We start from the raw sequence: 26,569 nt of genomic DNA, 5'->3' as shown, positions 1-26,569 counted from the left end.
TGCTAGGATCATGAACGTATACATAAAGATATTTCTGATGGAGACTGACAGAATTTTGGAAATAAAGGGATTCAGTCGATGCTGGGATAATATGGAAAAGTAAATTAACATAAATTAGCCATGATACTAAATGGTGAAACAATTTTAACAAGCTGTTTGGTCATCCTCTATTTCTATTTCTTATGCTCCTACAAATGTTACAGCAAACTTGTACAGAAAATCAAAGAATATTTGAAACCACAGTTTCTGGTCTCTATTATTAAAAAAAAAGTGGAGACAATAAAGGAAGTGCAAGAAAAGGTTTACAAGAATCTTACCAAAATTTAAAGATTATACCTATCATGAAATATTGAACAGGCGGGGCTCTTTCACCAAGGGAAAGAAAATGGAGAGGTAATATGATAAAGGAAGACAGTTGTGGTTCTTGAAGGTCAATCATCTCAGTGCAAGAGTTTCCCAGAGTTGTGTTCAAGGCACAACGTCTTCAGTTGCTTCATTAGTGAACTTGCCCCCAATTCCACGTATCTGCTACCCTTGTCCTTCTAGGTGGTAAAGGACATAATTTTGGAAGGTGCAGTTGATGAAGCATTGGTAAGTTGCTGCCATGTATTTTCGTTATGGTACACACCACTACGTGTTGCTAGTACAGGATGGAAATGTTGAAGGTAGTGGGCATGCTGCAAATGAAACACGTGGCTTTGTCCAACAGGTTTCAAGTGTCTTGAGTGTTATTGGAGTTGCACCCATCTAAGCAAATGAAGAGTATTTCATCAGACTCTTGACTTACACTTTGTACATGGTAGACAAACCTTTGGAGTCAGGTGGTGAGTTACTTGCTGCAGAATTTACAATCTCTAACCTGCTATTGTATTTACATGGCTGATCCAGTTAAATTTCTGATCAATGGTAAAGCACAGGGCATTGATATAGTGGGAATCAGCAATGGCAATGCCACTGAATTCAGGGAGAGTTGGTTAATCTCTTTCTTGTTGGAGATGGTCATTTACAGAAATCATACAAAACAAAGGAATGCATAACAAATGGTGGGATCCTGAGAAGCGTAAAAGGAACAGTGGAAATGTGACCACAAATTTGCTGATCCCCGAGATAACACAGCAGCTGGATAAAGTGGCTAAGAAGGAATACTTTCCTTTATTTACTAAGGCAAACAGTATAAAGAGCAGGTCGATTATGCTAGAAATGGTAGACAAGACTGTAACAGTACAATTTGTTACCCTTAAACAGACAGTTCAAGTAGACAAGGTGTATTCCCACAAGGTGGAAAGGAAAGAGAAACAATGAAAGATGGTATTCTCATGGAGAGATGATGAAGCAGATAAAGAGGGGCATATCACAGGTGCCAGGTTGATAATTAAAGTGAGAACCAAGCAGAATATAGAAATTTCACTGGAGGAGTGAAAAACATGACAAAATGAGCCAATACTGACATCTAAAATAAAAGTAGATCTAAAGTCTTCTGTAGGCATTTAAGTAACAAGGAGGTGGGAAGAGTAGGGCCAATTAGTGGCCAAAAGTTGCTTATAGGCCCATTATTTAATATACACCTTTTGGAAGTCATTTATTTCCATGAAGGCAGAGACCATAAACCCAAATGCCGAAAGAATATTTGCCATCTTTCTTTACCAAGGAAGCTGTGGCCAAGTCATATGATAAATGATAGCTAAGAGACTGGGTGGGCTGAAAAGAATGAAGCGATGATAGTGTTTAACGTTGGCCACCAGGATCAGAAGGGTTGGACATGCGAATACTGGTGAAAGTAAGAGAAAATGCAGATGCATTGGCCATAACCCTTTAACGTTCATCAGATACTGGATGCTGCTAGAGAACTGGAGGAATTGGAAATGTTACACATTTGTTCCAAAAAAAGGTGCAAGGATAAGCCCAGTAACGAAAGGTCAGTCAATTTAACTTCAATGGTGGGAACCCCTTTAGCAATGTCAATCCATACCAAAATTAACAACCAATTGGACATGTGTTGATTGAAGGAAATCCAGTTCATTTGTTAAGGAAAAAAATTACATTTACTCAACTTGTTTTAATTTTTGTTGATAAAGGTACAGATTAGATGATAATGGTTATGTGGTTGATTTAAGGTACGTGGACCTCCAAAAAGCATTTAATAAAATAGCCACATAACAGACTTGTCAGCAAAGTCACTACCCACGGCCCATGGAAATGGTCCAGTAGTTTAACAAATTTAACACTGACAGAGTGACAAGAAACAGATTATAGTGGTGATTTTTTCTCCTGCTCAGACTGAAAGCAGAAGTCATACAGCAAGGTTTCTCAGGAGTTGGTATGAGAATTATGACTTTCCTTCATCTATTTAATAACCTAGGCTGGGGCACACAGGGCACAATTTTCATGGTTTATGGATGACACAAAAAACTTCAAAGGACATCAACAGCTGAGGAAATAGGTGGAGAAATGCCATATGAAGTTTTAATGTGTAGTGATGCATTTTGGCATGAAAAACAAGGAGGCAATTTAATCTGAAAGGTACAATTTTAAAGGTGGGGGTGAACCTGGAGCACTTGTGCAAATATCACTACTGGCGGCAAGACAAACTGAGGAATCTCTTAGTAAAACAAATGGGATCCTATGTATTATAAAGAAAAGACTACAAAGCCAAGGAAGTTATAGCAAATCTATGTAAAATACTGATTCATCCTCAACTAATATTAGACACCAGGCTTTAGAAAGAACATGAAGGAATTAGAGCAGACGCAGAGAACGTTTATGAAAATGGTTCCACAAAAAAAGACTTTCCTCATTCCTGAAGAAGGGCTCATGCCCGAAACGTCGATTCTCCTGCTCCTTGGATGCTGCCTGACCTGCTGCGCTTTTCCGGCAACAGATTATCAGCTCTGATCTACAGCATCTGCAGTCCTCACTTTCTTCCCACAAATAAGGCATGTAATGTGCATCCTTAGAATGACTGAGATAAGATTTGATACAAGTGTTCAAAATCAGAAGAGAAACTTATGAGTAAAAGAATCAAGAACTAGAGGACATAGATTTAAGTTGATTGACAAAAAGAAGCAATGGTAACATCAGTAAACAAGTAATTAGGCAACAGGTAATTAGAATCTGGAATGCACTGCTTGAAATTGTGGAGGAGGCAAATTCAATCAGAGCTTTCCAAAGAGAATTGGATAATTAGCTGAAAGAGGAAAAAAAAATAAATTTACGAGAGAAGTGAGGGGGATGTGTGTCTGATACCAAGTGAGATTGTAGAACACAACAGATCTCCTTCTACTCTAACAATTCTGGGATCATGTATTGAACACCAGATAAACCATAGCTACAGTATTGCGTATAACTTGAGCAACCACATGACAACACCAGATCGACTACTGTTGATTTCTTAAGAACAAAGAAGGGTGATGGGAGATTTAATTGAAGTGCATCAAATTATGAGGGGGCCAAGATACACTGGGTAGGAAGGACCTGAATCCCTTTTCAGGAAGGTTATGACCTGAGACATAGATTTAAAACAATCAATAACGGAAAAGGGCAGGGTTGAAAAGTAGCTCTTTCGACCAAAGGTTGACACGAATATGGAACTCACTGTCTGAATGAGTGGTAAAGACAGGAACTCTTATTGTGTTAAAAGAACACCTGGATATGCACCGGATGTGTCGTAACCCCCTAAAACACTACAGAACAAGAGGTGAAAGATTAGGAATAAGATTAGATAGCTCTTCAGATGGATGAGACATAATGAGTCAAATAGTCTTCTTCTGTGTTGTAAACTTTGCTGTTTCGTCTGGTGGAGTTATAATGAGATATCTTTTTCAATGATCAGATTGATTGAAAACGTCAAATTACAAACTTCAGATTAAATATCATGTAAAAATTTGTTTCAATTATTTTCAGCAGCTTATTGAGAATGCACTTTGACAATGTCAGCTGTAAAGAACAAACTGTAACAATGTAGAAAGAATCTATTTTAAAAAAAAGCTAATGAAAGCTAGAGGAACAGAAATTGCAAATATTTTAGATAAAAAAAGTGGCCTTTCTCAGCACCACACTGAGTGTAAAACTGTTAGCATGATGATCAGAATGGAACATTCAAAGGGATGAGATAGTAGAGGAAAGGAAAATCATAAAATGAAAGGAAAATCATAAAATGTCAATTAGTGACTAAGCATAGTTGCTCACCTAGAAGAAAAACAAATATTTCAAATGATATAATTAACAACTTAAGAATGGACTTTAGTGCAATTGACAGTGACTCCTAGCTTTTAGTTTGAAGCTTATATATGATGGAGATTGTACAAAGCTAACTTGCCTAGAGTACTAACTATTCCAGACGAAAGCGAGAACTGCAGATGCTGGAGATCAGAGTCTAGATTAGTGGTGCTGGAAAAGCACAGCAGGTCAGGCAGCATCCGAGGAGCAGGAAAATCAATGTTTTGGGCAAAAAGCCTCATTCCTGATAAAAGGCTTTTGCCCGAAAATGCCAATTTGCCAACTAATTATTCCAGACTATTCAAATTATCCATAGTGCTTTCACTAATTTATTTAAGCCTCAAAACACACTTTTGAATTAGTAAAGGTGTCAGACAACAAAAATGAAACACATAAGATGGTGGATCTAGAAAATGCTAAAATAGTGTGTTTAAAATATTGATATTCATTCATAATAAGTACAAGAGTTTGGTGTGCTTGGAATATTGTCAAGAAAGACAGTCATACCGTGATGTCCTGTATGACCTGTTGCACAAGTGCTGCATTTGCTACCATATGCTGCCTAAGCTGTACTTGTTGAAGCAGAAGACGAAGGATCTGTGCAACGACAGGAAGCTCCTCCTGGCAGGTGTCAGTTACTCGCAAACTCTGCAGCATCAGTCGCAGCAGGCGGGGTATGCGGACCAGTGCAGTAAGGCATGATCCCCACAGCAATTCTCTGCAAAGAAATTGTTAATATATCACAATTAGAAAAATACCAAAAAAAAGGGCAAATTGATTTTTTTGTCTTTACATCTAAAAGGAATAGAATACAAAAATGAAGTGGTAAAGTAGAATCTACAAGAGATGTTATAATAGCGCTGAAGAAGCTCATTACCATCCAAGACAAAACAGCCGACTTGATCAGCATTCCATCCACCTCTATCATATTCAACTGGGCAGTTTTATTTTGGAGATGCATTCATTCAGGCAAGTGAAAAGTATTTCATCACAGTGCTGGCTTGTACCTTGTAAATGGTGCATCTGTTTTTGGGTGTCATGAAGTAACATATACACAACAACCTAGCTTTGGACCTGCTCTGCCACCAGTGTACAACATCAGCAATTTGTACCATCTACAAGATGCACTGCAGTAACTCGCCAAGGCTCCTTCAACAGCAATTTCTCAATTCACAAGCTCTACCACCTAGAAAAGCCAAGGACAGCAAATATGTAGGACCATGCCAGCTACAAAGTCCAATGCAAGTCATATAGCGCAAGTCATGTGATGACTTTGGAACCATTTCTTCATTTGTTGCTAATAAATAGATCCTATAACTTCCTCACTAAAGGTAACATACCTCCAAGAAATGGACTGCAACAGAAAAAGATTCAACACCACCTTCTCAAGTGCAATAAATACTAGCCTAATCAACAATGCTCACATTCCGAGCAAAAATGTTTTATTCAACTTCTGTATAGTTAATAATCTAACACAGATTTTAGCTGATTAATGAACTCTGAGAATTCTGTAAAAACCAAATGATGTACTGCAGATACAAGTGGTCAGATTATTGAATGAATTTCCAACTCTGGCTTAGGAAACTAATGGACACAAATCACATGCGACAGTGGAGCAAACGTAATTGCCTTTGACATTGTTCAGAGAAGAAAAACATACACAGTTCAAGGAAACGCAAAGAACCTATAAAATTCTCCTAATGGACAGTAACTAATAGAGCCATTTAAAAAACCGTGAATCTCACCAACAAATAGTGTTTCTTTTGAATGATGGACCTGCAAAGAATATTTGAGGTTCTTTGAGAAAACAGCCCCAAATGGTTTCATCCAAATCTAAAAGAGGGAACTGGGATTCTGCTAAGTCTTTGTACTGCAATAAGATGTCTGGTTTCATTCCTTATTTCATATGGAGCAAGGACAGAAAATACACTGATATTGAGGTACTGGTGTTGGACTGGGCTGGACAAAGTCAGAAGTCACATGACATCAGGTTATAGTCCAACAGGTTTAATTGAAATCACAAGTTTTTAGAGCACTGCTTCATCACTTCATCTGACGAAGGAGCAGCACTCTGAAACTTTGTGATTTTAAATAATCTCATTAGAAAATACACTAACGGTTACTATACCAATAGCCACTTAAAGACTAAGCTCAAATAAGATGGACTTGTGTCACATATCAATGTCTACTTAAAAACAAGCCTTAACCCGCGGCAGCTGAATTTTCAATAATTTTTGTTATCCTGCTGTCACAGAGAATGATACATAAATGAAGCCACAGCAATGAACAAGATTACTCAATTTGACTTTAGTTAAAAATAAGATCTATCTGATCAAGTAATAGCCTGATTGGCAATAGCATTTACAAACTGTGTAAGCAATTGTTGAATGTCATTTTATTAAGTGTGTTTTAACAAAGATAAATCCTTTGCTTGTTTTCTAGAGATACATTTTATATAAATTTTTCTAAGGTTCTGGTTTCAGTTCCACCATACTTACATTTCTCTGCTGTTTTTAAAACTGGTATCCATCAAAATAGCAGCTATTTAAATTATACTACAAAGGAATGAGAACAAACTATGCAAGTAAAAAGGCAACTGATTATAATAACATTGTACTTATTAGTTTCCAAGCAGAACCTTATTTTTTTCCAACTTTTTACCAACGGTTCTCTAACCTCCTTTGTCATCTAATGAAGGATTGCATGGCTTTAAGATACTGTCTCTTTGATTAATTGTCATCATGAGTAAACTGATCTATAAACGCAACATGACTTAACATATTAAATACCAAAATTTGACCAAGTCAGACTTGGCTGACTCTTAGCAAACATGAAAGGCATTCATCTCAAGTCCTTTGGTCCACCTGTTATCTTAATTGTTCAGCAAGATCAGTATAGATGAGGAAAGCAACTGTTAACATTAAAGGAATGGGATTATCATCAGCCTGAAAATGTATCTATTTCTTTCCTTAGATACTGCTTGATTTGAGCTTTCTGTTTTTATTTCAGATTCTGAAGTCTGTTGTTTGCTCAATAAGCATTCTGTCTTTAGAGTTGTGAAGAACTAACTAAACAGGATGAAAAATAATATTAAAATGGAAATAATCGAGAAGTAAAATTAGGAAAAGAAATTGTGAATGCCACAGCCTGCTGTTTAAAAGAAAGGTACAGAGTTAAACCAAGTAGCATTAAGCAGTTAGTATCATATCAGTAGTATGCAATCTGCTCAAATACATGAAAACACTTTGAATTTAAGCAGAACCTTTAAAATGTTTTACAGTGCTTCCCAGCAGCATCATAAACAAAATTTGACAACGATAGAAGGAGACAGGAGACAGGCAAACAAAGGAATGGTCAAAAAGGAGCATCTTATAAAAGGAAAGAGGTACAGCAGTTTCAAAAGACTATGTCAACATCAAGAACCTATGCGGCTGAAGGCACAGCTTCTAATGGTGGAATTATTAAAATTGAGAATACACAGGAGGCCCAAACTGGAGAAGCACAGATATCGCAAAGGGTTACAGGACTGGAATAGGTCACAGAGCTGGTTAGACAAGGCCATATGGGATTTAAAAACGACTATAAGAATTTAAGAAATAAGCCTTTTGCTGCCTGAAAACCATGGTACATCAATGCGCATAGGTCTGACAGGTGTATAGGATTTGTTTCAATATCACACCCAAAGGTTTTCATGCTCAATTGTGTATGTAAATAATCTATAAACCTAGTTAACACTTCGTGCAGTCCATCAATCTGACCAAACAAAGATACTCATTCAAAAAGGCAGACCGAACAGGCTGAAGCTTTAACAACGATTCCAAATAAAACTCAATTAATATTGGATTACACTGCAGTGTAAGCCATCTTAGAGGATTGTTACTTTCAAAAAAAAACTTCTGTGCAGGAAGTACATAATATTTGGAAATATAAAAACTAAGAACAAATAAAACTAACAGACAGGAAGAAAACAATCTTCTGAATCGACAAAGAAAGAATATTACTGAAAATAGAGGAATGTTAGCAGAAAAGGAATTTTAGTTACCTTTTTTGTGCATTTCCTCTGCTGTTCCTTTCCAAAGTTAGTATGAAGTAAAGGATACTGTAGCAACACTCAGCAAGGAAATTCAACAAACACTCATTAGGAATAAAGGCTGGATCTATGAGCTGACCAACTGCTTTTAAGATTGACCCTGCGGTGCTGTCTGGCAAGAGATGAACACTCACCTGAAGAGAAAGAGAGAAACATGGGTTTACATATATGAAACATCTAATTAACTCTGCAGAAATTATTTTTGTTCAAAACCAAAATTTTCCAGCAATGCTATCAGAAATACAAGAGAAGGAAAATTAAGTGCATCCACATTCCTCTTGTCGATTTAGATTAATTCTCAGTGCTATCATTTTTGGATCATTGCTGGTAGAACAAATTTATACAGGGAAGAATTAAAAAGCCTTTGAGTGCTAATGGAATTTTTAAAAAGAATTCTGTATATTTGTTTAAAGAAAACACGTTTCAGCAACATTTTACATTCTTTGAAGTTTGTTTTCGAAGGTTATTGGAAAAATAGGACACAATTTTCACCTTGCAGGTGGTGAGGAAGGCAATGAAAAAGGACAAATAATTGAGTAAGCTAGCCCTGGAGAGATACTCACTCCCTTCTCACCACCTCAACATTAAATGCTCGATAACAAGATCCACAAGACTTTCTCAACCCACCCAGAATTAAGGCCCCAACAAAGTACTGGTCAATTACCTGTCTTCCTATCAGGAAAGAAAACTGACTGGATTCCCAATAGGGAAACAAGTGTAAATTGCTTGATAGTTTGGAGGGAGGGAGGAAGAACATGGAGAATGGGTGATCATTGATGGGCATACAGGAACTGTGAGGCCTTCAGATCAGGAGGCCCACTCAAATCTAAGGAATCCAAGAATGACTTCGCAGAGCCATTAAAGACAACCAAGGAACAATACCGATCCAAACTAGAAACCCAGCAACTATGGCAAGGACTGAATGATATCACAGGTTCTAAAAAGAGACAGTGCAAGATAGCAGACGATGACACATCCCTCCCAGATTGTTTCAATGCCTTTTATGCTCGCTTTGAGTAGAATTTCGGCGGAGAGGTAGCACCTATTCCGACAAGTCCTAACCAATCTATCCCAGCAGTCACTGCACCAGAGGTAAGATCAGTTTTCTTTCATGTGAATCCATGGAAAGCAACGGGATCAGACAGAGTTCCAGGCTGCGCACACAGAGCATGTGCAGATCGACTTGCAGAGGTCTTCTCAGACATCTTCAACCTCTCCCTGCAGCAGGCCACTGCACCTGCCAGTTTCAAGAGGGCCAACATCATCCCTGTGCCTAAGGAGGCTCATGCAGTATGTCTCAATGATTACCGCCCAGTGGTCCTAACTTCAGTGATCATGAAGTGCTTTGAAAGGCTGGTCAAGGCATTAATCAACTCCAGCCTCCCGACTATTCCTGACCCACTCAATTTGCCTATCGGACCAACAGATCTATGTCATATGCCATATCACTTGCCCTGCACTCCTCCCTAGAACATCCTGACACCAAGAACAGCAACATAAGACTACAGTTTTGATTGACTTTCACTGACTACAGTTCAGCCTTCAACACTATTAACCCCTCAAGACTGATTACTAAACTTAGTGATCTCAGACTAAGCCCACGCTCTGCAACTGGACCCTCAGTTTCCTGAACAATCAGTGAAGACTGGGGACAATATTTCATCCTCACTAACACACCCCTGAGCCCCTCAAGACTGATTACTAAACTTAGTGATCTCAGACTAAGCCCACGCTCTGCAACTGGACCCTCAGTTTCCTGAACCACAGGCCACAATCAGTGAAGACTGGGGACAATATTTCATCCTCACTAACACACCCCTGAGCTCCCCAGGGGTGCGTACTCAGCCCCCTACTGACTTGCTGTATACCCATGACTGCATCACCAAATACCAGACTAACGCCATTTACAAGTTCGCTGATGACACCACAATAGTTGGTCAAATTTCAGATGGCAACGAAACAGACTACAGACGGGAGGTGGAAGACCTGGAAAAATGGTGCACTGAGAACAACCTAGCTCTCAATGCCGGCAAGACCAAGGAAATTATCAACTTTCAGCCGATGTTACTCATGCCCCCTACACATTAACAGCACAGAGCTGGGACAAGTGGAGAGTGTCGAGCTTCTGGGAGTGGTCATCTACAACAAGCTTTCTTGGACTTCTCATGTGAACACACAGATTACAAAGGCCCAACAATATCTCTTCTTTCTCAGGCATCTGGGAAATTTGGCATGACGGCAAACATCTTTGCCAACTTTTATAAGTGCACCATAGAGAGCATTCTGTCTGAATGTATCGCTACCTGGTATGGCAACTGTACTATTCAAGATCGGACACAGTTACAGAGAGTGATGAACTCGGCCCAGACAATCACAAAGGCCAACCTCCTATCTATAGAATCCATCTACCAGGCCTGCTGTTAAGGAAAGGCTGCCAGCATTCTCAAAAGATCCATCCCACCATGGCAATGCTTTTCTACAACCTCTACCACTGGGGAGAAGGTACAGAAGCCTGAACACATGCACCAGCCGGTTTCAAAACAGTTTCTACCCTACTGTTGTTAGAATACTGAATGGACTCACAACTCTTAGCATTCGTCTATAACTGTGGTTTTGTTTTTGCTGCTGTTTACCTACTATTCACTAATATATGCATATTTAATTATGTGATCTGCCTGTATTGCTCGCAAGACAAAGTTTTTCTCGATACACTTGACTATAAATTCAATTCAATTCAATTCAATTCAAATCCAACTTGAGTCACCATCAGAGATGGTTTATTGAACAGACTGAAGATTCAATTATGAACAAATGGGATGACAATAAAGTTCATTTTTAGGAACGATGTGACCAGTCATCACTTTTTTAAAAATGGTTTTCAGATCTAAATATCCAAGGTAAGACTAGCATTTATTCCCTATCCTAAAGTAACCTTGAGAAGATGACCGTCAGCCACCCCTACGAACCATTGCAATGAATATGCCCACAATTCTGTTCAGAGGATTTTCGAGTTTGACAGATGCCACCTGCAGTCATTGTTTTTACCCCATCTGCTCCAGAGCCAATCCCAATTTCCCAGCAATCTAAAGCCCTCCCTCCTGCCATGTTTCCAACCATACATTCATCTCTTAACCTCAAATTCTGTACTCACTTCAACTAGAAATAATCTGGACATTACCATATTTCTTTTACTCCTTCACATGATGTGTCACTGCCCAGGCCAGTATTTATTGTCCATCCCTAATTGCCCAGAGGGCAGTTCTGAATCAACCACATTGCCATGGGTCTGGAGCCACAGGCAGGCCAGACCAGGTAAGCAGTTTCCTCCCCTGAGGGACATTAGTGAACCAGGACATTTTCTGACAGTCTACAATGGGTTTCATGGCTCTTGTTAGATTCTTAGTTCCAGGCATTCTTTTTGAATTTAAATTTCACAATCTACCATGATGAGATTTGAATCAAGGGCACTAGAACATTTACTGGATAGATAGTCTAGCAATAATATCACTTAGCCATTGCCTCTCCTGTGGGGATCCTGCTTGCTACCTTTCTTCCCATCATTCTAAATTCTGATTGCAGGACCACATGCCCCTTCCTGTCTAAGACACTAGTGCCAACCTGGATCCCGAGCCACTCTGAGACATTCTGGGTCCTGGCACCAGACAGGCAGCATACCGCCCAGGTATCAGACTTGAAAGCCACAGAAACATCCATCTGTTCCCAACCAATGTGTCCCCGATCATGTTAGTTCCTCCTTTTTTCTCCCTGCCCTCTTGTCCAGCCAAGTTGCTTACAGTGCCACAAACGTCACTCTGGCCGTGCTCCCCTTAGGAGCCAGTTCCCTCATTGGTTTCCAAAATGGAAAACCAATTTGTGAGCAACTGCCGGGGAATTCCTGCACTACCTGCCTGCTTCCCTTGGACTACCTGGCAGTCAACCTTCCTTCCACTAGTCCCTTAAACTCTGATTTGACCACCTCTCTGAACATGTTATCCACATAATTCTTAGTTTTGCAGATATGCCGCACTGCCTTCTGTCGCCATTCTAGCTCAAACTCACATCTCACATTTGTGCAGCTGAAACCACTTTCTGCACATATGGTCAACTAGGACACCAGTAAGGTTGCTGACTCCCATCATATTATAGGTGACACATTGCACTTGACAGTCTGACAGGTCTTAAACAAAGTTACTTAGTCTTAAAAACTTATTCCCTTACACTACTTGGCTTACTGGTTTACTACGTTGGCCCGGACTTTCATTAACTCCTGTTATTTCTCCGTTAATCCCTTTGTCCTAAAAAAAATGCACTTCAAAAATCAACCCACCAATTTCCTGTGACATCATTGTTTGATTTTATTTTCCCTTGAAGTGGCAGCTGTTAGACCTTGCCTCCTCTCTCACTGCTGATTCCCTGATTCGGGGCCTCAATATAGCCTGCTGTTGTGTCCTCTCTTGCTGCTGGTTCCCCAAATTTGGGCTCCTCTCTTGCTCCTGTACTGAAGCTGCAGTGTATCATAGCAGAAATAGATGACTATACCAATTCCATCATCTTGTTACAAACAGTACAGGTGTTCAGACAAATATCCTTTAGCTCTGCCTTGTTGTAATTTTTCCTGCTCTACCCTTACTTGTTGGCTCTCCTTGCTTTTGTATGCTCTGTCTCAGTATGTCACACTTTGGCTGTCATTATCCACATTGTTACACTGAATTACTGCCTTGTGCAAAAGGCTAGCTGCATCCCTGTTTATATGATTCATTAATATAATAGTTGCACTGTGATTCATGTGAAATCTACCAAGTGGCTCTCATTTGCCCCAAACATGGTGTTTGCCTTTGGCAGATAGGCTAAAGAAGAATCCAAAAGAGATTTACGAGTATATTAAGGTCAAAAGAGTAACAACGGAGAGAATATGACCCCTTAAAGATCAACAAGGCAATTATGTGTTGACCCACAGGAGATGGGCGAGATTCTAAATGAATAATTTGCATCAGTATTTACCATGGAGAAAGACATGGAAGTTAGGGAACAAAGGGAAATAAACCGTGATGGCTTGAAACAAGTCCACACTGCAGAAGAGGTGGTGCTGAGAGGTCTTAAAATGCATACAAGTAGATAAACCCCCAGGACATAATCAAGTTTATTCCAGGACATTGCAGGAAGCTAGGGAAGACTCAGAGTACAAGGGGACCTTGATCAGGTGAGCCGATGGGCCGAGAAACTGTAAATGGAGTTTAATTTAGAATGGGAGTGCTGCATTTTGGTAGGGCAGGATTTATACACTTAATGGTAAGGTTCTGGGGAGTGTTCCTAAACATAGAGACCTTGGGGTGCAGGTTCATAGTTCCTTGAAAAGGGTGGGGGTGGGGGGTGACCTTATTGAAGCCCGTATAGATTCACAGGTAGACAGTGTAGTGAAGGCCTTGCCTTTATTGGTCAGTGCATTGAGTATAGGAGTTGGGACTGTACAGGACATTAGTTAGGCCACTTCTGAATATTGTATTCAATTCTGATCTCCCTGCTTTAGGAAATATGTTGTGAAACTTGAAAGGGTTCAGAAAAGATTTATAAGGTTATTGCCAAGGTTAGAGGGTTTGAGCTATAGCGAGGCATTGAATAAACTGGGACTATTTTCCCTGGAGCGTCAGAAGGGGGTTGGGGGTGACCTTATAGAAATTTATGGAATCATCAGGGACATCGACAGGGTGTATAGTCAAGGTCTTTTCCCCAGCGTAGAGGTGTCCAAAACTAGACAGCATAGGTTTACGGTGAGAGGGCAAAGATTTATAAGGGATCCAAGGGGTAATTGTTTTCACACAGAAGGTAGTGCTTGTATGAAATGAGCTGCAAAATGAAGCGGTAGAGGCTGGTACAATTACAACATTTAAAAGACATCTGGACAGGTATAGGAATAGGAAGGGTTTAGAGGAACATGAGCCAAATGCTGGCAATTGGGACTAGATTAAATGTAGAATATCTATTCTGCATGGACAAGTTGGACTGAAGGATTTGTTTCCATGCTGTACATCTCTATGACTAACATGGAGATTTTTGAAGTTACAGAACGACTCAATGACATTTGCTGTTGATATGGTGTACATGGACTTTCAGAAGGTGTTTGATATCGTACCACACAACAGACTTGAGCAAAGTTACAGATCACAGAATAAAAAGGTCACTGGTAACATGGAAACAAAATTGGCTGAGTGATAGGAAACAGAGTTATAGTTTATGATCCTTTTTGGCGAGAGGATTGTTTGTAGTGGAGTTCCCCAGAGGTCAGTACTGCTGTGCTTCTGGTAAAGGTTGGTGCATTTATGACTACAACGTTCACACTTAGAATGTTTCTAATGTTAATATCTAAAGTTAGTGGCCAATTAAATCAAGCTGAAACACTAATCTAGTTTCCAGTATTTCAATTTTTATTTCAGATTTCCGTAATTAACAATATTTTGCTTTTACTTCTGACGGCTGTCAGGCTTCAGTCTCCCCAAGGGCTGATGAGTGTGGGCCTCAAGGGAATCACTGCTTGGGATTAATGCCTCTCAGCTGAACAGTCACTGATCACCCATACTACGATGCTTTAAAATTCTAAATGAAGCGTAATCTTAACCTTTATCTGACTGAGAAAATAAGGGGTTAGAGTCCACAGACTTAAAATTGGGTTAGAGTCCTCTAGGTATATCGGGGTTAGAGTCCCCAGAGTTAAAAAGGGTTTTGAATCCTCGAGGTAAAAAGAGGTGAAGGTCCACTACCCACACGAGGTTTGAGGGTCTAAAAAAAGTTAGAATTTGATACTTCTTGTAATTGCTGCCTTTGTCCCCCACACCTTCCCTTTGAAGTACTTTTGGGACGGCATGGCATCACTGGGAAAGGAGAAAGTGGAGCCTGTCCGCTTAGATCCCGAAAGTAAAGTGCACTGACTGCCGGGAAAGCTTTCTCCAGGTTTTTTTTTGTGGACTCGACTCTGCGAATCCTTCTTTTGGGGCGCCATGCAGTCTGCTGCAAAGCTTTCACTCTTTGTGGGTGTGATTCCGTTGGAGAATACGGCTGGTCTTTCTTTCCTTCACGGCCTCATCCGGTAGTGGGGTGGCGTTCCTAGGTCTAATTTCCACCGAGGTGAGGATGTTTTAGTGATTTTTTTGTGTACACGTGCCAGGCGGTGTGGGGTTCACAGAGCTTTGGGAATCTTCGACCAGTGCTTGCATTTTTTTTTCTCTGCTGTGGTGGTTGATTGGGAGTCTGTGGACATGATTTATTTTTGTCTAACTCTGGTGTGGATCTTTTGGGGCCACTACCTCTATCTTTTTGACTCCTAATTTTCCATTTCATGGATCAGCACCGGGTGAACCAAGGGGGGGTCTCAAATGTGCGCGATTTTTCCCCTAGAGGCTCTTAAAAAAAGAGAAATGCTGAAATTAAGGTTGTACTAATAGTTGGGTCAATAAAAAAAAAAGGGAGTTTCAATGTAAATTGTGCCATGCTGTGTGTTTGATATTTCAATATTTTGGTTTGTTAAAATACTGGTTCAGAAAATCCTTTTAAGTCACTGTTTTGCCTTGCTTGAATCAGGATCTCAATTCAGTGTGTTTTGTGGGCTATGTAATAGGGCAGATTTTGTTTTTACATTAATATACAACATTAGGTTCTTTTTAAAATTATCAAACACGTAACCTTAAAACGAATTGATTGAGGGCCTTGAGCCCCTGATTTGTTTGAAATTCTACAATGCCCGTTTAATTAAAAAAATCATATCAGTCATCATGCTTTAGCCAGATGAGAGTATTGTATTAAAATATCTTTGCTGCTGTGTTTTTTAATGCAGAGTTTTCATAAAAGCAAGAGTGCATTTTGAGTTTGATGTTTTAAGATTTTAGAGAATATTAGAACTTGAGGCTGAGCTGTTTAAATTCGTTCAATTATTGTTAAGACTTCAGTGGCCCCCTTCATATTGCAAATTCAAAGAATGTTGATCTCTACCAAAGTTGCCACTGTAATTCCAACTGTTTTGTTTGAGAAGTTTCACTTGGAGAACATATATTAAAATATTCAGCATTGTTTCCCGTGAATATTTGAGATTTTAAATCTAAACTGAAACTGCCTCCGCAATGGCTTAAGCACAGGAAACATTGTTTTTTTCTTGCAGTTCCAGATTTTGAAATACTTTTCCTGACAGCTTTCCCATTAGCCAAATATTAATTTATTAAAGGAAAATAATCTTTGAATAACCTGAATGGAGGCACCAAACTGTTTAATTTTAGGACCACTGATTGTTGTTTATTATTGACTGAATTGTTGAGGCAGTACAATTTAGAAGTTTATGGATTGTATGAAACTTGATAATGCCATAAATAGTGAACAGAGTAACTGACTTCAAGACAACTGAGTATGTTGAAATAGGCAGATACAATTTAGTGAGTTAAATGTGTGACTATGTTTATACTGATAACCACTTGGCAAGGAAGGAATGAGAGGGGAAATGAAAAGAAACTTTAAGCAACTGACATTGCCTCTAGAGTTTCTCCATTCACAGGTAAAGCACGCCTTTGGACCATCACCTGCCCCTCCACAACCTGATCCAACAGATTCAAACCACTCCCCAGTCACGAGCAAGAAAAGTGAAGCAGCTACACTTTTTGTCAGTGGCTTTCCTACGGATATTAAACCACATGAGCTTTACCTTCTCTTTCGATCATTTAAGGCTATGAAGGTTCACTGATCAAGCTTACATCACAACAGCCAGTTGGCTTTATTACATTTAGCACCAGAGCGGGAGCAGACGCAGCAAAGAATGTTGCGTTCACCAAGCCTCTAGCTGCAGCACTGCGCATTGTCCTCCATCTGAAGCATGGAAGGATCAAAGTCTCATCAGCTTTGTGAAGTACTTAACTACCCTTACCAAGAATTCAGATTTCTCTGTGGAATGGTGTGCAAGGACAAACTGTTTCAGGTTGGGCTTTACTGAAGGAGATTTTGGAGAATTGGCTCGTTTCCACTCGACTTGGATGGGAATGGAGTGGTCACTAAGGCCTGTGGATTTAAGAACTTTACTAGTAAATTTTTTTCCACATGGGAGGATTCTTCAAACTCTATTTACTGTAACGGACTAGTAATTTTTGTTATTATAATGACTGTATGTTGTTTGTCAATGGCTTACTTAAATACTAGCTGTCAGAGTCTTATGAAAGTTGGTATTGCCGTCTAAGTGGTGATCATGAAATGATAAAGGAGGGAATGAGAAAGTGTATAAGGTATGAGTATGTAAGGAAAGAGTTAAGTTTTGGGTTGCAAAGACTCAGCTAGCATGACTTTGACCAGATAAGACCTTACAGTAAACAATGAGGGCAAGGGTAGTGGGTTAACAAGGTGAAAAAGCATTCATTATGCGAAGCCAATTAAAGTTAAGGTCATCCATTGTATAACACCAAATGGTATAATATTTACTATTGACACTCACTGATTCTAACGATCACCCAATCAATATAGATGTTGCCTTATTTGGATGCTGCTCCCCATGAGTGGCTAGATAATTCATTAAGAATCTGCTGTTCTAGAGAAGACCAAGAACTTATGTCTCTGTCACATGGGCAATCGTTCTCTCTCCCTCCAGGGCTCGGAATAAAGATGAAGGATGTAAAACTATACTGTGAGAGAGTGTTCTGCTTCAACTGAGGCGGGAACAGAATGACATGACGACAATTCTACTCATTTCTGTCTGCAATTGTTCACAAATATTGCACTTTTTGAGTATTGTTGAAAAAGACATTTAATACTCAAGACAATTAGGAAGAATACCAAGCCAAGGGGGAAACAACATTCACACTACAAGAGAGGAGATTGCTGATTGGTTGAGAAATGGACTGTGATTAGTAAAGTTTAGATCAGAGTGGTGCTGGAAAAGCACAGCAGGTCAGCCAGCATCCGAGAAGCAGGAAAATTGACATTTCGGGCAAAAGCCCTTCATCAGGTAGGGCTTTTGCCCAAAACGTCGATTTTCCCACTCCTCGGATGCTGCCTGACCTGCTGTGCTTTTCCAGCACCACTCTGATCTAAACTCTGGTTTCCAGCATCTGCAGTCCTCACTTTTGCCTCTGTAATTAGTAAATGTGTTAGCATGAAAAATGTATCAATGAAGGATGATTGGCAGGTATCTGCCAGGCTTTATATAATTTTTAAACCAGGGATATTGATTAATTGGTCAGGACACTATCCCGAGAAATGAAACAGTAAATGGCTGTAACCTATTTTGCTAAGATGAAATAGGTTCGTTGCATGTACATGTTCTGTTTCAGAGAATAAGGGTCTGAATATGTTGCTTCTAGTACACACAAGCACAAGAGTCTGACAAAAATCTTAAATTGCTTGTCATTCTTTGCACAGACAGGATTATTGGTTAAATGTTCTCCAGTTGCAAAATCCCATTAAAGTTAGACAGTGCGCTGCAAGTTTTACAAGCATGGGCTGGCTGGGTAGGATCCATAAATCGCTTGTTGCCAAACAACCAATGGAATAGTTTCATACAAACCATCAGTTTTGGGCCTACATACCTGGCATCACACCAGCAATGAAATTTGTATACCACACTACTGACGGGCAGACAGTGTTTTGACTAGACAGCCACTTCCTGTTAGTGACAAACACCACGTGCGTTGAGAGTATGCAATAACAGCTTCACCTGTTGCTCAAGATTTTGAAATACTTTAATCTGAAGTAGACTTACAGAACTAAGAGCCACCAAATTAGGATCTCTTCAGATTAATATACAGCAAGAATTGATCTGATCACAGTAGCCACTGTCACACAAGATGTCTCTGATGCACCATATTTCAGCATTAAGCTTTCAGAGTGAAAAAAAAGAGCTCAGGCCTTATTCACAAGATTACCGTTCAGACCAGTCTTGTAGTGCACTAAACTGTATGAAACCCAATGCAGTGAAGGTAGGTTTACAGTAGTCAATAGTGGCAAACCCCATGGCGGATCTCAACTGGGACTTCATGGAAAGACAGCACATTTGAATGTTACATTTCAAATGTGGATTTAAGCACAAGATGAAGCCCATTAAAACATGCAAAGAAATTCATGCAGCTGCAGATTTAAATATAGCAAACATATCATAAATATGCAAGGGGAGGAGGTTAGGTTGCATTGCTTCAAAGAACGTGGAATCCAACAAAGATGTTTGAGTAAGCTGGGTCGAGCGGGAATCCATTGGCAACACCATCTTTTTAGACATACATGGTCTATTCAAACTGAACTCAACTGCACGAGTTGCCAAGTTCAAGAATGCAGTGAATACTGAATCCCAAAATGATGGCGGGTCTAGGGGTCGAGATCGTATGGTATAGTGCGGGAGTGCAAAAGTAAACGTTTCCTTGAGTGGCGCACTGATGAACAGGTTAACAATACCAAATAAGCAGATGAATAACACATAGCTATTGATATGCAAATCCTTTATGGTCTCTGCAAATGTCAAGGACTTCTTCACCAAGCAAATAGAAAACGTGTTCAACATTGGTTGAATAGATTGGGTTGCTACAACCATTTGCCCAGTTCACGTTGTGCAGAACCAGTTACGGTTAAGACAGCAAGTTTTCCCAGTTTGGGTTCCGCCAGGGTCAATCAGCTCCTGATCTCATTACAACAGAGTTGAATTCCAGAGGCGAGATGAAAGCGACAGCCCTTGACATCAAGGCTGCAATAGACCAAGTACGGCATCAAGGAGCCCTGGGAAGATTGGAATCAATGGGTATCAGGGGGAAAACACTCCACTGGTTAGAGTCATATCTGGCAAAAAGTAGAATAGTTGTGGTTGTGGACGGTCAGTCACCTCAGCTCCACGAGTCCCTCAGGGTAGTGTCCTAGGCCCAATCTTCAGCTGCTTCATTAATGACCTTCCCTCTGTTATAAGGTCAGAACTGGGGACATTTGATGATGATTGCACAGTGTTCAGCACCATTCGCGACTCCTCAGATACTGAAGCGCGCTGTAGCCAAATAAAACAAGGTCTAGACAATATCCAGGCTTTGACCAGCAAGTGGCAAGTAACATTCACACCACACAAATGCCAGACAATGATCACAAATAAGAGATATTCTAACCACCACCCCATGATATTCAACAGTATTACCATTACTCAATCCCCCCACTGTCAACATCTTTGGGTTACCGTTGACCAGAAACTCAACTGGACTCACTACATAAACACAGTGGCTACAAGAGCAAGTCAGAGACTAGGGATACTGGGGATAGTAACTCACCTCCTGATACACCAAAGTCTACCTACCATCTGCAAGGCACAAGTCAGGAGTGCAATGGAATATTCCCCACTTGACTGGATGGGTGCAACTCCAACAGCCCTCAAGAGGCTTCACACCAACCAAGACAAAGCCACCCGCTTGGTTGGCGCCACATTCACAAACATTCAATTCCTCTAACACCGACTCAGTAGCAGCAGTGTGGACTATGTACTGCAGAAATTCACCAAAGTTCCTGAAACAGCACCTTCCAAATCCATGACCACTCCCATCTAGAAGGACAAGGGCAGCAGGGTACTTGGGAACATCACCACCTGCAAGTTCCCCTCCAAGGCACTCACCAGCCTGACTTGGAAATATGTTGCCATTCCTTTACAGTTGTTGGGTCAAAATCCTGGAATTCCCTCCCTAATGGCATTGTGGGTCAACCCACAGGAGGTGGACTGCAGCGATTCAAGAAGGCAGCTCACCACCACCTTCTCAAGGGCAAATAGGGATGGGCTGTCAATGTTGGTCAGCCAGCAACACCCAAGTCCCATAAATGAATTAAAAGGAAATTCCTTGTGTACATCTTAGCGAGCCTCAGTTACGCAGACACAATGCACCATGAGCACAACCCTTATTGTAAGTATCATACAGCTGTTTGTTATTATTACCAAAATATAGCAAACGCTATTTTAGCATGGTTTTCAGTAAGACCGTCTGGCCATACCAATCAACAGGTCTACTGCATACAACCTTGAACCTGTCTTTAATGACAGCATGCACTTTGTTGATTTAGTCAGACTTTTTAAGGATCACTGTTCCAGTCCCTTTCCCAGGTTTACTGACATACAAGTCCAGTTAGGCCTTGAGGCAAATTTTTCAACAGTACTCAAATTCTGTGGTGGCTATTTAAATTATTTTAAACCTGCATTACAAACATGCATCTCTCCCTCAAGCTGAACTGATTTCACCATCAAAACACAAAATACTGGTAAAATATTTTCCAAAACAATTCCAAATTGAATAAAACTAGATTTTCATTTAGTGACTTTTGGAGGCAGCAACTTATTTCAATAAATTAGAAGTCACAGGTTTCATTCTCAAAAATAAAACGGTCAGAATCATTGAATTCAATCTCAAAACCTAGTAAAATTTAGACTTTTCATGCCACAGGTTTCACTTACTCTGAATAAATAGCATTATTCATTTACAATGACACAGTGTCATTAGACAAATAATAACTACAGCTCAAGGCAAAAAAAATGTCAACTGTGACGCAAACATTTCAGAAACTTTCAAAAGTATATGTGGCTGCTTTCATAACTCAACAGTCATTTATTGACTGCTCAAGTCTAAAAGTAGACATAAGTATTTGCTTTATTTCTTCCTTGCCTTTTTTTTAAAGAAAGGTCAAAAATAAAAGCAAAATATTTTAAATGTAATGTTATCAAACTAAAATAACTTGAAGCAATTCTCTCAAAATCTGGTGCATCACATTTCACAGCTTTTCTTCTTCATGTGACTGATAATTCTGTTATGATTTATCCAACTTACATTTTCAGTACATTTAGGATTGTAATTTTTTTTGTGCCAAGATTTGAAGCAAGAATCAAGTGATTCAAACTAGTCACATTGACCATGACTTATATTAGTAACTCAAAGCTTTCAGACTGTTCTTTTTTGAGCATTCCTCTTTGCTCTAACGTTGTCACTTCTCGTCCTTCATAATGTCATAGGTTTGTGGCAAGTTTCCAACTTTTTACTTTTTTTTAAAACCTACGTGTCTGACATCAGTGTTCCACCTTCTTAAGGCAATAAAGATGATGTTATGAATTTGGTGGAATAGGAAAATCAGATTTGTGTGTTAAGATCTAATGGCGTACTGAACCGACATCTCAACATACTGCGCCGTTTCTGTTCAGATCTTCTCTGTCCAATGCAACATGAAGGTCCACAGTGCCCTCCCAACTAAAAAAACACAGTAATCCAAGAAGTGGATCACTATTAACAATTCAACCAATTACTGGACTTACCAGATGCTTACAAATGGCACTTTGTAAAATATCACAGCACTGGATTCTGGATGGTATGGCTGATAAACATTGACATATCACCTGAAAGATAAATACAAAAGCAGTTCATAACAAAGAATATGACATATAATATCCTCTATGTAACACGTTTGGCAGCTATCTTCTAAAATATCATCAATATTTTCCATACATGGGCAACAGATACTTAGCACTTAACTTCAGTTGAGTCTACATTATATTTACAAAGATTATATGGTGATTCCATTTAAATGCTACAACAACTGAAATGTGAAATCATAAGTGTCCACATAAATCAAAAAAAAACAATAAAGGACGCGCTCAGCTGCAAATTTGGTTAAGGGATAAGAGACATACAGGATTTTTTTCCCCCAAGAATGCAATGAAATCCCCTGGGGTTTATAGCTGGAATATTGTTTTCCTTGTTTTATCTAAATGACTTGGAATTTTGTATAAGGAATACAATTTTGAAATGATACAAAATGTGGTGAGGTTATAAATTGGGCACGGGCTGGAGAAATTGAGATTTTTTGGGGGTAAAGTGGAGTCCCAAAAGGCATGCAGTGTGAGACTAAATGCAACAGCCTTTTGTAAAGGTGGACTTGTATTTGATTAGCCAATTGAAAGTTTTATTCTATGATCCCTCCAACTCCAATTTATTTTTTTCCCCAACAAAGGAAAGGAATAGTTTGGTATTTAAAATAGTTAATCCAACAGAAAATGGATGCAAGTTGCAAAGATGTTGTGCAACAACTAAGAATTTCAACATCTAAGAAAAATATTTGTATAGCTTCATTAAACTGCAAGCGAAGCATTTAATCCAATTAACAGCACAGATTAGGAAGTTATCTATGGATTTGAGCATTTGTGTAATGTTACAGTGGAAAAGTATATTGCAAATTCATAATTCTGTAATTTTATATGAAGTATCTAATTATCACCAGATTGTAAGTGTGCAAGTGATATGCCAATAAGTTCTCAATTTTTGCTTACAGATTACACAATCAAAATTTGAAAAATAATTAATTTATGCATATTTCCCCAGGAACTGTCAACTTTTACCAGCTAATAGCTTATACCAAGAGCTGTGATATCTTAATACTATTCAAGACTTTAGTCTAGCTATGTATAGAGATTCATGCAACACCTGGATGAAATGTTATGCATCAAAACTTGCAAAAAGATCACAAACAATTATGAATATCATCTAGACAGAAAGCTCAAGAAACGTAGAGTGTTTTGTCTTACAAAGGTTTAAGCTTTCTCGAAATCTCAAATCTTTTATGAATGTGAAGGGACAACATCAGGCACAGGATTATTAGTGTACATTAGTTTTCATGTTCTTGCGAAGTATTGTAAGTTACCTCAGTCAAGGCCCAGTGGTGTGCAAACTGGTCAAGATCCGTAACATAAAGACGCACTGACGAAAACTGGGACTGACTTATATGAGGATTACTGGTGCTGCTCTGGAGCCATGTCAATTCTTCTCCTGAGAATCCTGCAATACAGGAAATGAACAGAAGACAGACAATTAACAATTACAACCTTTTCCTATCCACGTAGTCCTTTTGAGATATCTGAATACCATGCAGATAAAACATTCTGAAAATAAGGTTTAAAAATTGTCTGTTTCTTTTTTAACAAATCAGCATACTTCACAATGCTTGCAGCTACAATGAAGTCTACTCTACAGGAAAAAGATACAGGAATGACACAAGATGCACAGCTCTTGCAAAGAGCCAGTTCCCTTGCAGGTTCCCCAAATGAAGCCACTGACCATCGAGACTTAGAAATATATTACCATTCCTTCAGTGTTGTTCAGTCAAAATTGTGGAATTTCTTCCCTTACAGCATTCCTCCCCTAGAGCACATGGACTACAACAGTTCAAGGAGACAGCTCACCACCTTCTCAAGAGCAACTAGGAATGGGTAATAAATGCTGGTCCAGCAAATGATACCAGAATCCCATTTGTAAATTAAGAAAGAAGCTCAGAGATAACAAGTTGATTAGCCTGCTTATATTACTAAGCATTCTACAATTTTAAGATTTCACTGTTAGCATGGAAGTGTCAATATCCATAGTATAATATCAAAACTAACTATAGTATGAAACAATGTTTCTTTGAATAAAAGGTAAGAATTCCTTTACTAGCCCCATGGTGATTCTGATCACTGGAGATTCTGTCCACTTGGCACCTTGGTAGCCATTTCCACAAAGGCAAGATGTTCATCACTGAACAACCAGCAGGATGTTTCCAAGTAGCTCTGTGCTATTAACTTGCTTTCGATGGCATAAAACCCATCACATTCTCACCTTCCTTTTGTTCTGAAGGAGTCATATTTGCCTAAAAACACTAAACCTGTTTCAAAGTCAGAAACTGCTGGAAAAACTCAGGTCAGGCAGTATCTGTGGAGAGAAAGTAGAGTTAACATCGAGTCCACTGACCCTTCTTTCAGAATTTTTCCCTCACTACAGATCCCTGCCAGACCAGAGTATTTTTCACATACTGTTTTATTTCCAGCAATTGCAGAATTTTGCTTTCATTGTTCGACACTCCTAATAGGACTTTAAAAATATTATAAAGAATCAATTTATGTGCTGCTTTCTATTCAAATTGGACAGAGATAATGTAGTTCATGTTAATGATATTTCATGCAATACTGCTAAACAGGAGAGTGATTGTATGCATACAGTACTGATACTAATGTGGTCAGCTAAAGTACCACAAATAAATAAAGGCTGATTGAATTAAATCAAGAAATGCTAAACTGGAAAGTCTGGCCTACTGCATTCAAACAAATTTTCAATTTTAATATTTAAAGTAGAAGAATATTGGACATAAATACCTGTCAATGTAGAAAACAGAAAACTGAAGTAATCCACATCATTCACCAGACTTTCTGGAACCGAACAAGTCCATCCACCAAAAGATGACCTGGAATTAAATAAAGTACAACATAAAGTGTCCTGCATACTTCAAATTTTAACATACACCATTTCATCTATTATATGGAAAATGCGACTTCTCTAGAGACTGTACACAAATTTTACCTAGATAACGGAGAATAAAAAAATTCAAAGCACACTTGATAAAAACATTTTAATAGAAATTAACTTTAGCAGTGAAAAGGGATACAAAAATAAATTAGAATGCACAGCAAAGTGTAACCAAACTGATTAAAGATTTGAATTTAAATTTAATTACTTTTCACATTAAAGTTTTTGTTCTTTAATTGACATCCAAAGATCAAGCCGGCTCATTTGAAAACAAGTTATATTGTCTGCTTTCTTTTTTAAATTGTGGAACTCAGTCAACAAATATGCCAGTATAATTAAATGTTTATCATGTACCCAGACTCTGCTTTCTCTTGGAGCAAATTGAACATTGGCAATAATAGTGATGCTGAACAGAAATAATTCAATAAAACATAGGCATTACTAACAGAGATGTTCTAAAGTACTTTATAGTCAATGAAATACTGAAATATCGTCAAGGGTGTAATACAAAAACAGGGCAGCCAGTGACTGGGTTTTATTTAATGATGCTGTTCAAGTACTAATAGTGGAGAGAACACTTTGCTCCGAAATATGCCATATCAATCCAACAGCACAAACATAAGCCTCACTTTAATGTCTCAATCAAAAGACAAAACCTCTGATGATGCAGGACTCCCTCAAGAATGCAAGGAGATTTCTGCTTTCATTATATGTTCAACTCATGGAGTCATGCATGAATCCCCAAAAAATGTCTGATTCACCTCTAAGTCCTATCTATTTGGATTCCACAATCCTAAATATTGAGAAATTCAGGATGTGCTTTTAAAAACACATTGTAGAGGACAATACTCAACATAACCACTATACTTTAATGGTGACTGGGATACATGAACTGACAAATACAGGAAAAAGAAGTCTATGTATCTTCAGTACTACTTTTGGAGTCTCTAACTGGCAACACTGAAATCATTGAATG

The 26,569-nt window shown here is 39.0% G+C and overlaps 1 protein-coding gene across 3 annotated transcripts in view; it reads right to left on the bottom strand.

Moving 5' to 3' along the window:
- Positions 1-26,569, bottom strand: part of tex10 (testis expressed 10) — a 100,699-nt gene that overhangs the window by 4,525 nt on the left and 69,605 nt on the right. For all 3 annotated transcript variants that reach the window (XM_043690025.1, XM_043690023.1, XM_043690024.1), the window contains exons 10-14: positions 25,443-25,531; positions 23,960-24,093; positions 22,578-22,658; positions 8,258-8,439; positions 4,723-4,933 (exon numbers count right to left, since the gene is read on the bottom strand). In XM_043690025.1, the coding sequence (XP_043545960.1) occupies positions 4,723-4,933; positions 8,258-8,439; positions 22,578-22,658; positions 23,960-24,093; positions 25,443-25,531 (697 nt within the window). The remainder of the gene's footprint in view (positions 1-4,722; positions 4,934-8,257; positions 8,440-22,577; positions 22,659-23,959; positions 24,094-25,442; positions 25,532-26,569) is intronic.

This window comes from Chiloscyllium plagiosum, chromosome 5 (genome assembly GCF_004010195.1).
Source record: "Chiloscyllium plagiosum isolate BGI_BamShark_2017 chromosome 5, ASM401019v2, whole genome shotgun sequence".
NCBI lineage: Eukaryota > Metazoa > Chordata > Chondrichthyes > Orectolobiformes > Hemiscylliidae > Chiloscyllium > Chiloscyllium plagiosum.
The sequence above is the reverse complement of the archived record's forward strand: the minus strand, read 5'-3'. Positions and strand labels throughout refer to the sequence as shown.